The 12,151-nt window shown below is 44.7% G+C and overlaps 1 protein-coding gene across 1 annotated transcript in view; it reads left to right on the top strand.

Annotated features, from left to right (window-relative positions):
* WDFY4 (WDFY family member 4) overlaps window positions 1-12,151 on the top strand; it is a 262,852-nt gene that overhangs the window by 19,409 nt on the left and 231,292 nt on the right. The window contains 3 exon segments of the mRNA XM_065893727.1: window positions 844-948; window positions 2,607-2,797; window positions 9,480-10,060. Coding sequence (XP_065749799.1) covers window positions 844-948; window positions 2,607-2,797; window positions 9,480-10,060 — 877 coding nt within the window.

Here is a 12,151-nt window from a genome sequence, read left to right as displayed (position 1 = left end):
CCTGGTCTGTGTACCAGCCTCACCACCCATTAACATAACAGAGAAAGTGAGTGTGCCCATGTCACCTGGTGCCCTGAGAGTCAGAGAGGGTACCCCTGGGCTAAATGGCTTCACAGCACAGGCAGCCTCCCTATTTCTATAACTTGCCTGATCTTCCCCATGAAGAGGTGGGAGGGATGGGTGTAACTAGAAGCCGACTCATGGGACTAACTCAGGCCTGATGAGCTCTTAGTTTTCAGATACCTCCTGCAGTAGATATTGTCTGAGTGTGTAGGTAGGGAAACAGCAGAAGCACAGGTCCTCAGCAATGCAAAGGGGAAAGGAGGCTCAGAGAGGCTTGAAAGTCCAGGATGGAAGGGTGTACGGGACACATCCGGGGTCAGCTGGGATACGGCTACCTTGCTCACATGGTGCTGTCGGGCCCAATGGCCTCCCACCTGGAGCAGAGGTCAGTCACCAGGGCCTTGCTGGCCAGCTTGCCCCTCTAAACCTTGGCCACACTTTTGCATGCCCTGCTGGGCTGTACACCCATGGCTCCTTGGCAGCACTCCCTCACCCTGCCTCAGGAGCGTGGGCCTGGGATTTCCCTGCCTAACCATGCCCCATGTACATACCCTGGATTTTACAGCAAGTCTTCCAGGGGATTTTGATGCACTCAAGTTGGAGAACCTATGATGTAAGGGTTGTAGGGTCACATCTTACAAATTGGGATGCATACTCCTTTATAAAGGAAGCATGATACCCATCTTTGTTTAAGAGGATAGGAAACTAATGGAATTGGAGAGTTGGGGCCATATCACATGTACTTAAAAATGTTTCTTCATTGCTTCTTAAATATGGCAGGAAACAAAGAGTCCAATCCTGCAGTTCAGGATATAGAAAGAGAACTGACTTGTGTGATGCTGAGAACTGTGGTCACGCTTCTGAAAGGATCAGTTCGGAATGCAGGTAAGGATGGTATCAAATTCACCTCGTCACTGGTTGGGAAAACATTAACTATTTCCTGGTGATTTATGTCATTGTTCAAAGGCTATATCCAAGGAATAACCAACACTATCGCTGTGGCTGATGTCCATTCACTGGTTGATGTTCAGGGATCAACAGTAAATTGGTAGACACATCAGTTGACACTTTTTACTGTTTAGGTTGCTAAATAAGGCTGGGAATCAAAGAGTTATCTTAAATTTATGAGACCACAGAAACCCCATCTCTCTCAAGTAAAATCTTTTAATATACTGCTGCACTGACTATAGATACTTTTTAAAAAAGATTCAAATTGTAAAATACAGGCAAAGAAAACTCATCATTTTTTTTTTTTTTTTCGGTATGCGGGCCTCTCACTGTTGTGGCCTCTCCCGTTGCAGAGTACAGGCTCTGGACGCGCAGGCTCAGCGGCCATGGCTCATGGGCCCAGCCGCTCCGCGGCATGTGGGATCTTCCCAGACCGGGGCACGAACCCGTGTCCCCTGCATCGGCAGGCGGACTCTCAACCACTGCGCCACCAGGGAAGCCCAAAAGCTCATCATTTTTAAGAGACATAATTTGATGTGCTTTCAGCCCATGATGGATTTAGTACCTTCATCCATTCAAAAAAATTTTAGCTTCCTAAGATCATGTGGCTCTCATGCTTAAAAAATATGTGCCTAAAATATAAATGCATGTATATTATACTATGAAGCAGAGGCATCAGCAAAGTGACATCAGTGGGTTTGGTGATTTGGTGCACATTTATCTGAGGCCCTCACAGGTCAACTATACCGAATGTGAATGATTATTTCATTATGGTAGAGCATCTCTAATGTTAGACTATAAGAGATTCCCTGGAGGCTCTGGTTAATAGGGAGGTGCATATTCCTAAGCTCCCTCCCAGAGATCTAATTATCAGGTCAAGGTAGAGCCTAGTAATCTACTTGTAAACAGGCTTCCAAGGTGATTTCCATGTAAGGGATACCTGGCCCATAACTGGGGAAATCCTGCCTTATGGAGTTGACCAGCTCAAGTCCATGTCATACCATTTGAACGATCCAGTGACTTCCTAGTTCTTATTCTACATGTGATTACTTCAAAGATCAATCCTGGGGAAGAAATTCTTAGAATTACTTTTAAACAAAAACATACCGTTAGCCAAATTTCTTAAATCCTGCCTGCTGCCCACCTTGCCACAAGAAACTACCTACGAGTTAAACATACTCTTAAATTCTGGTTTGCTTTCAATAAGAATTTGGGCAGAGATAAGAGAGAATTGCCATTGGCCCTGGATTAGGGGATTATGTGGAAATAAATACCAGAGCTATATCCAATTAAAGTTTGTATTACTTACGTCTCTAAAAATAGAAAAGGGGGAAACTTTTTTTCAAAAACAGAATTCTCACTGGAGAAGAAACCGGTTTTTCTTTTTAATTCTCAGCTCCATAGTTTCTCTCTTCCTCTTCTTATTTTAACAGTAGGTATGGATTTTGAAAAAAAAATTTCTAATGCGTGGAAAAAACACATACACATGTAGTCAAACAAACTTGGAAATTGTGAGGAAAAGCTTTCCTTGTAATTGAAGCTAAGGTGCCAAGGCCCCCATCGCTCTAGCCCCACACTCTCTGTCTGGTCCCCAGTTGTCCTGAAAGACCACGGCATGGTGCCCTTCATCAAGATCTTCCTGGATGATGAGTGCTACCGGGGAGCCTCACTCAGCATCTTGGAGCAGCTCTCAGTCATCAACGCCGAGGAGTACATGAGCATCATTGTGGGCGCTTTGTGCTCATCCACTCAAGGGGAACTGCAGCTGAAACTGGATCTCCTGAAGGTGATGTCAAGTCCTCCTTTGTGATGGGTTTCCCATGGACATGCAGCAGGTGATCGGCATTTGCCCACGCATTCATTCATTTAGTTGGTCACTGTATCATACAGGTAGAGTACTACTGGCTGCTGTGATAAATAAATCCCCCATCCTCAATAGCCTGGCACATTAGAGGTTTCTTTCTTATGTACTGTCCAATCAGTGATTGGGAGGAGTGTCATTCAGGGACAGCAGTCACCTGGGCATCTAATCCAGCCATCAGACAACTGGCTGATGGAAGGGAGAGCAGAGAAAATGGCACACGCTCTTTTTCAGGCCTAAAACTGGTGCGTGCTAACTTCTGTCCAAGTTTATCTGGGCAGGACTCGTCTGGATGCAAGACGTGCCAGGAAATGTAGTCCCTAGCTGGGCAGCTACTTCCCAGCCACACTGTAAACTATGGAAGTGGAGCCCAAATTGGTGGTGGCCAAGCAGCAGCCTTGTTTACTTGCCCAGCATTTAGTGAGCATCTACCAGTTACCAGGTCTGATGCAGAGTGCTCAGGACACACTGTTGTATAAGATTCAGCCCTTGCCAACTGGTAGCTCGTAGACTAGGGCTAATATTAAGTAAGCAGTCATGGTGATGCAGCATGGTAATGCCCCAGAGGTTGAAGGCAGGCTGCCATGGGAACAGAGAAGTAGGAGAGACCAATGCTGCCTTACGTGTTTGAGGAAGGCTCACAGAGGAGGGAACACCTGAACTGGGAAGAGGAAGCAAAAGGCAGTCAAAGGCACAGGAACAGTGGTTACAAAGGGAGAAGTAAAATTAGGCTGTCACCTTTGGACAACAAAGAGAAGCTATATTTTTGTTTTTGTAATATTGTTAATAATCATCAAGTTATCTTAAAACAGTTAAAGATGATAATAAACATCATCGGCCTTACAGCTCTCACAATTTTGTTGCTGTTCCTGCTTTTCCATTTCTTTTGTCTTTGCGGGCTTATGCCTTAAAAGAAAAAAAAAAATCCCCTTTCTTTTGTTTATGCTGTTTAAGAGAAGGGCAGATGTAAATGCAAATATCTCCCAAGGAACTGACTTGGGGACCTGTCATGTCTATGTGCAAAAGAACCCCCTATGCAATACACACTCATGTTTCATTATCATGCCACTCTGGATCACTGGTGAATTTTATACAATACGAAGTTGCTCTGACTTCCAAAATTAAACCCTCCACCTTATTTAGCTATGACTATCTCTGTGCAAAACCATTTTACCAGTTAGAGAATGGCATTCAGTTTATTTTACCTACTTTATTTCTCAGCAGAGCCAATGTCAGGCACTGATGCAACTGTATTCATGTCTTCTCATGACCTAATCCTGTGGGGTTCAGCATGGCCAATGTGTCATGAGAATCCCATCCAGAAGTGGCATTATGACCATAGTTATCATGTATTTCGCAGATGACAAGAACCGAAACAGCGATTTAATCACAGGGTCAAAGAATCAGTGAAGGTGATGAACCAAAAAGGAAAGTTAAAGGTCTTTTGAAAGACACTGGAGTCCCATGATTATGTGAAGTAACAGGATTGAGGGGAGCATGTAAACGGGAGAGTAAGGGAGAGAGATATCAAGAATTAATGACAGTTTACAGCTGGAGTGCACCTTAGCTTCATGTGGTCCTATCTTAATATTGGGCAGAGATAGGCCCCGAGAGATTCTAATACTGAATGGTGAAGTTGAGTTTGGATCTAAGACTAGTGATTTAAAATCTGGTGATTTTTCCTCTTCATTTTGCTGTTTGTTGCATTTTTTCTCATATGTCTGTGTCCAGCTTAATTCACAAGAGCCTTACTCTAATAAGGAACAGGGAAGGCAGAGAGCAAGGCAGTTAGGACTTTGGTTTTCTATTGGGTGAATAATTGGAAGCCCTATCTATTTCTGACATTCTCATATTGAAAGTCAAACAGATTCATGGAGAGAAAAGTTTTGGAGAGCACAAGTGTTTTTGTGTCCATTAGAGAAAAGCTCTCTGCTTTGCTCTTGGAAAGTTCATCTTGCTTACTCTATAGCCCAGAAGCACCTTATTGGAGTGACAGCCCTTGGGTAATAGGACTGAATTTCTAGAATTAGCAATGTAAAGTCATTATGGTGTTTTACAAGATTCAATATCATTTCAGAATCACACTATCAACAGAGCACATCAGGGATGAACACTGTGTAAGCTTATTTAACAGAGCCATACCCCGCATTCAATGTGCTGTCTTCTCCCTGGGTACCAAGTCACTGCTGGGCAGTTGGGAGGGTGCCCAGAGCCGCCATTGTTCTTCCAGGACTAGGGTGATAACATGTTGTAGCTCCCGTGGGTGGTGGGGAAGGATTGGGCCCCAGAGCCTGTTCCAGCCTTGCCCACCACTAAGTCGTGTGAGCAATTAGCCAACGTTTGCTGGAATCTGATGTAGGATCTGCCTTTGTTCTACATCACTTTGGGAACCCCTTGGGAAACAAAGATGTAAAATTAGTTCTTTCTGGCTAGATTTCCTTTTTTTGGCAGTTGACAGTGGACTCTGCCCAAAGCGCTGTGCCTGCAAAGTGGGTCAGATGTAGGTAGGATGAGGTGAAAGTGGTGGAGGGAGGGGACTTCAAAGGCAGGACTCCCTGCCTCACCACCCAATAAAGGTTTGTCATCTCTGAAGTGTATTCACATCATGGTGCCACCCTGATTTCCCTTCCCTGAGAATCAGCCAGCTGCCCTGGAGGAGAAAAATCCTCCAGAAACATGTGACTTAAGGCAGTTGCTCCCAAAATCCAGTGGTGCTTCCATACCAACACAGAGGCACATGTGACTTCACCACCTAATTCTGGCAAATGATAACCGAGTTAAAGAATAATGTAAGCAAATGAATTTCCTCTCCATGGCCAGTGGGACTGTGATTGGGTTATGCACAAATTCAGATTGATTTGCTAATATACATTTAGCTGTTCAACTCTGAGCTTAATCGTATTACCTCACCGGTCCTCCAGCATGACACATGGAAAATTATGAGGAATAACAAATAATAGAATGTGAAATAAATCCTGTTAGTCCTAACATAGTTAGCGCTTTGCAGCAGACATCCATTTTATAGATTCAAGCTTGAGGAATACTAACTCAGAGAGGATGACATGGTAACTGAGTTAAGGAGGAGAAAAGGTGCTTAACGCTGACCTTTCTTGAAATGTGTCAACCCTAGCCTGATTACTTTGACTTCAGCTGATTAAATTTACTCCCTTCCGTAGACTCTCAAGCCTAGGTGATGCATTAACATGCAAAGTTGAATGACAGTAATGGAGACCCTCCTCCCAGGTCCCCAGTTCCTGACAAATCGTTTCCCGAAGTAGTGCAGTATTTATTTTCCTTTATGATAGAGATGTTTCTCTTTAGTTGCTATGAAATTAAGCCTTTGTAATTGGATTTGGGGCTCTTTACTTTATGACTCTGCAAATATGAAATTAACCCCATCCCAAGAAATAATAGAGCAGTCTAAGTTCTAATGAGATTACCCCCATTTTAGATAATGACTTTGAATTTAATAAATCAAACAAAGCAACAATTAAGGTCAGCCATCGCTTTTTTCTCCACCCCTCCCAACAGGAGGAGAAAAGAACCGTCTAGGAATTACAGAGGATAGACCCTCTGAGAGACACAGACACTATTACTGGTTTGCTTTCTTTTTAAAATATCTGCTCTCAACATTCCTTGAATGATGGAGACCTTCTGAGCAACGTCTGGTGTCAACTTGGACAACTGGAAGATTGTTTCTTAAGGAAAGAGGGGGTTTTAGTGGTCATCCAGCACTTAGACAATTGCTCTAATCTGATTAGTTTTATTTTTTAATTATTCTCTCTTTTGGGTGTTTGTTTTGTCACATGTCATGTGATAAACAGAAGAGCTCCATTCATTCCATTTGCCTTGAACAACCTCATCGTAGTTTTAGGAGCCACTGAAAACACTCACATAAATCTAGACAGTCTAGTTTCACAGCTTAAGACTTCCTGATGTCTCGGTGATGTATTTATTTTCCACGGCACGAGTCACATTGAGACAGGTCGAGACACACAATGCAATGCACGCTGTACCACACGTTAATGTTCAGCCTTTTGTGTGGATTATCAGTTGGCAGGAAGAAACTACCACCACCACACGCACTTCAAGGTTAGAGTTCATTTCCAACTTGACCAAAGAAACAATATTCTGTGCGGAGTGAGTTGCTCACACAAGGCAGGCACAGAGGACTGGCCCCAGTGTCCTGGGGTTGGGGGTGGGGTTTGGGGAAGGCAGCTGTGGTGATGCAGTCTATAAAGAGAAAGGCCGTGCCTAGTCTAGAAAGCTCTGTGTTGCTAAACCGTAAGGTTTTACATTCACCAAATGTCACTATTCTGAAGAATCTGCTCTAACAGTCTATATACAATCTTCTCTTTAAGGACCTGTCTACAAATATCAAACTTTCCTGGGTTTTGAGCCAAATTCAGAAGTAGTTGAGTCATATCCTCACCCAGGAGGAGAAAGCAGTTGTCACTGCCTGGTCCTTAATGTTTCACTTTTGCTTCTAGCTTTCAGGCAGTCTGGAAAGCCCATTTCCCTGAAGTCTATCCCACCACTCTCATTTGATCCCCCGTTAGTGCACGGCCCTGATGCTGTTTCTTTTAAAGAACAAAATGACAATTCAATTTCCCCACAGTCACCCCCTGAGCTGTGGTGGGTAGTCTTTGATCTATTAACCACCATAAGTCATGCATTGTTTTCTCCTACAACTGGGAAAAGACCAACTGACCCACACTGGTAAGGATGAATCTTTTTACATCACTCTATATAATTTGTCCATTTTGAACATAATCGTGGCCTTTGGCCTTTTACAGATTCTCCTAGTTTCTACAATCTTTGTATTTAATTTCTTGAAATGTCATGGATGGGGCCGTGGGAGCACGTTGAGCAGCGCCTTGGTCATCGTTTCTCTCCATCTTTGAAAGAGCCTTGCCTGTATGCATTTACTTAGTCCTGGCTCATTTTGTGCTTTCTTACCCCAAGCTTGGGTTGACTGCCTGCCAAGCAGCTCAGGCTTCGTGTAGCAGAATATAATATTAGATAACAGAATTTGGTTGTTAGGGGTACACATTATACTGTTTCAGATAAACTCTAGTGTTAGGTTAGGGTTACCAGCATTTTAGAGCTAGAGGTAGAAAATTACCTTTGTCCCACAAAGTGCATGACTTCATATTTCATAGCTACCTGTAACTTTACTGAATTTCTATTTGACTTTCTCTATATGAGAATTTAAAAATCTAATCCCTTCCCTCCTTTTTTTCTGACCCACCAGTTTTCTCTTCGTCAATGGACTTTCATGCATTATGCTATGGACTGTCACCCTAAACCATGCATTTAAGACACAGCATCACCCCCTCTCTCTCAAATTGGGAATTTCTTTTTATGTTTTGAAACTTGTTTCAAGCATCCTGAAATTGACTTTAAGTTGTGCCTGCCCGGACAATCCTCTTTCTTGTGTCACTGAACACTAAACATTTGAAAGGACGAAACAATTCAAATCTTCCTCCAGAGCAAAACTACAGGGACTGGCCATTCTCTGGGAAACATGCCTAAGAAGCCTGGGTCTTCGATGCAGTCTCATGCTATTTTCATGAATAGTAAATAACTAAATACCAAAAGTTAGAGGCTTTTGATATTTATCTAAGATCATCCATGCATTCTTCACTTTTAGGTGTGAAACTTTAGCACAGAATGAGAACTTCTTAAATGTAGTCCTTCTTTCCTTCCGAAACATTTATTGAATACCTAGTGTATATCATGCACAGGGCTCAATAAATAGTACATTGGAAGTGCTTAGTAAATATTTGATTTTAGAAGGAATTAAAAGTTTGGCTGTCCAGTAAAAATCTCAGCAATCTGTAGAAGGTAGATTGCATATGTGTGTTGTAATAGCCTAAACTCCACACACGGTCTATATTATATGCTATATCTATATGTTTCCTTCCATTAGGATTTCTCTTCTCCACCTTAATTTCCTCATATTTTCACACCAGGTTTTAAGTAGATTTGTTTGACTATCTTTCATTTATTAGAAGTATCTGTGCTTGCACAGAGAGGGAGGTAAATAGTAATAAGTTGCTTTATATAGATTTCACTGAGTCTCCTTTTGCAATACAGGAAATGGTTCATTCCATAAGTTTAGCAAATATTTATTAAGTAGATGCTATATTCCACAGCAGTGAAAAGCCTGATTTCATGGGGCTTCAATGCAGGGGAAGGCTGAGACAATTTTCAAGTAGCTTCAATACAGTGTGGTGAGAGTTTTGATTGGGGATTTAGAGGTGTGAGCACTCAGCCTGGGATGAGAACAAGCTAAGGGTCAGGGAAAGCTTTGTGGAGGGAGATGCATTTAAGTCAAGATACAGGACTGTAAGTCAACCCTATAAAGCAGCATAGCCTTTAAGAGCAGCCATTTGAATAAAAACACTGAGGCACAACCCAAAACTAAAAGTAAGAGGAATGGTACTGACCTCCCAGTGTTTCAAAGGCGCGCATCGGTAGCTCGCTGTTCCTACGGAGTGGAGCGCAGAAGAGCACCCGGAACGCTTTGGAAGGGATGGGTGGGGAGCTCAGCGTTAAAGACCTGCCTCCTCCATTTCACTCACTTGTATCTCATTGGTTTCAGTCTCTGCTCCGGATCCTGGAGACCCCCAAAGGCCGTGCTGCTTTCAGAGTCTCCAGTGGGTTCAATGGGCTGCTGTCCCTGCTCTCTGACCTGGAGGGGTCTCTCCGGGAGCCCCCACTGCAGACCTGGGGGGCAGTGTCCCCCAGCCAGACCCTGGACCTGGTCCTGCACACCCTCTGTGCTGTGTCTGCAGCACTGTACCTGGACCCCGTCAACGGTGACTTCTTTAGGAGGACCGGGCTGTTTGAGAAGCTGGCAGAGGACCTCTGCTTGCTGGGCTGTTTCGGGGCCCTGGAGGAAGAGGGCGCTCCTCCGCACTCCTGGGAGGACACAAAGGCCAGGCCATTTGCCGACTTGATGAGTGCGGCTTTTTCCTCTGCCAGCCCACTCCCACCCAAGATACAGAGCTGCCTCCAGATCCTCAGCTTCCTGGACAGCATGGCTCGAGGCACCCTCCACCTGTGCAAGGACCTGAAGGACTCCCCGAGGGCGAGGCAGGAAGCGGTTGTGGACGCTCAGAAGGGAGAAGCCGGCAGTGACCCCCAGGGAAACTTCAAGCAGTGGCCAGACCTGGAGGACAGGTAGAGCTTTACTGCCTGCTTCCCTAACCTGTAATCAGTGTATCTCTGTCTCCCGAGTCCTACGTAAGCACCCCGCGCATGCGTAGTACAAACTGGGTGTGAGGAACCGTCACGTTGTTATTCTTCAGAGTAGGTGTCCCCGTCCGGCGTTGTTCCAGCAAATAGAAAGAGACGGAGTTGGATTCAGAAGCAAAGGAAAGCTTTCTTCTTTTATCAGAGAATGGAGAGGTGCCAACTCACTTGCTCTCCTGACAGGCCAGGGGTGGGGCTGCCGTTTAGGGATCTAGAGTGGAGGGGGAGGGGGCGGAGATCGCAGTGCCGGGTGCAGCGTCTCTGTACACAGCTCACCGCCGCCATCTTGAATTGAGTATCGCTTCTGCGCACGATCCGCGGGCTGCAGTGTCCCGTGCAGCCGTTTCGCACTAGGAGCTCCGGTCTGAGGTGCGTGGTGTGGGCCTCTGTGTGCAGTACCCTATGAGCAAGTGAAACTAGACTAAGCACAGGAGAGGAGGTGAGACCTTATTTTATCACCTAGATTCCATTTTGTTTTTCCTAGGGACCCCAGAGGACTTTGCTGGTGAAAGCAGGACTGTCTTTTCTTTAAATCAAGTTAACTTTGTTTTCAAGCCCCTCTCCCCGTTCACCCACCCCCACCCTGAGAGCTGGCAGAAAACCAATCCAACTCAATACAGGGCTAGGGGATGCTGTTGGGTCGCAGGAGAACCAGGGAAGTTTACCCGATCTTGGAAACTGAGGGCAGAGCTCTGCTGCCCATAGGCTCACTTTCTTCTTTGGCATCTTTGCTGCTCCTGGGAACTTTGATGCCTGGGCCCAGCCTCCCTGGTATGCCCGGCAGCCTTTGCCTTCCTAGGTCTTATCTCCCCCCCCCCAACACCTGCCTGGGCACTGCCAGGGTGTGGGTGTGGTCCTTGACTTGTAAGACACAACAGCATCCTTCCCAATCATGGGACTCTTCCTGTTCTTCTTGCTGCTTCCATTTCCCCTAACAAGGACAATTTCTCTTACTTCTGCAGGCTCATCTCCTCAAGGACCTCATACTTTGATAACCTTTTGTTTTCATCCCTGTAACACAGAATTCCACTAAAGCAAGGGAGCACAAAGAACCCCCCACCCCCTTGGAGCGAGAGGGGAAAAACAAAAGAACAAGGCAACAAAATAGTTGGTGTCTTTTTTTCATTCCTCTGAAGCAGCAATGACAAAACAAATATTTCAGTAAACTATCCTGCCTGCCACCTTTCCAGGTCATCTTGCCTTTAACACCACAGGACACTCTTCTGAAAGACATTGCACGTGTTTCTCAAAGAGAGCCCCCTTTGGCCAGACGTGTCGGGGGTTGGTGGTGAGGGGGATGGATGTCAATTCTCCAGCTACCATAATAATCATATGATTGTTCCTATCAGTTGTTCCTCAGCTGGTTAATCTGGTAAATCAATTAGTTTTCTCACCTTGCATTCCTTCACAATTTGCTCATGATATAATTATTGCTAGATTTGACTTGCTAATTTTTGAAAAGAATTTTTGTTCTTGAGAAAGTTCAGCCTTTCACACTCCTTTCTTGACTATTTTGACTATGAAATTTGTGTTACCCTCATAAATTGGGCGGTGTTCCCTCTTCTATTCTCTGGAAGAGTTTATGGAAAGATTACTATTTCTATTCCTTTCTTTTAAAAATTAATTAATTGGCTGCATTGGGTCTTCGTTGCTTTCTCTGGTTGTGGCGAGCGGGGCTACTCTTCATTGTGGTGCGCAGGCTTCTCATTGCAGTGGCTTCTCTTATTGCGGAGCACGGGCTCTAGGCATGCGAGCTTCAGTGGTTGTGGCTTGCGGGCTCAGTAGTTGCGGCACACGGGCTTAGTTGCTCTGTGGCATGCGGGATCTTCCCGGACCAGGCTCGAACCTGTGTCCCCTGCATTGGCAGGTGGATTCTTAATCACTGTGCCATCAGGGAAGTCCTACTATTTCTGTTCCTTAGCTATGTGATAGAACTTGCCAGTAAAATCTCAGGAGCCTGATGTTTTCTTGAGAGAAGATTTATTCTTTTTTTTTTGTTTTTTTACCTTTTTAAAAAAC

Source organism: Phocoena phocoena, chromosome 16 (genome assembly GCF_963924675.1).
Source record: "Phocoena phocoena chromosome 16, mPhoPho1.1, whole genome shotgun sequence".
Lineage (NCBI taxonomy): Eukaryota > Metazoa > Chordata > Mammalia > Artiodactyla > Phocoenidae > Phocoena > Phocoena phocoena.
This window is presented reverse-complemented; position numbering and strand designations above follow the sequence as displayed.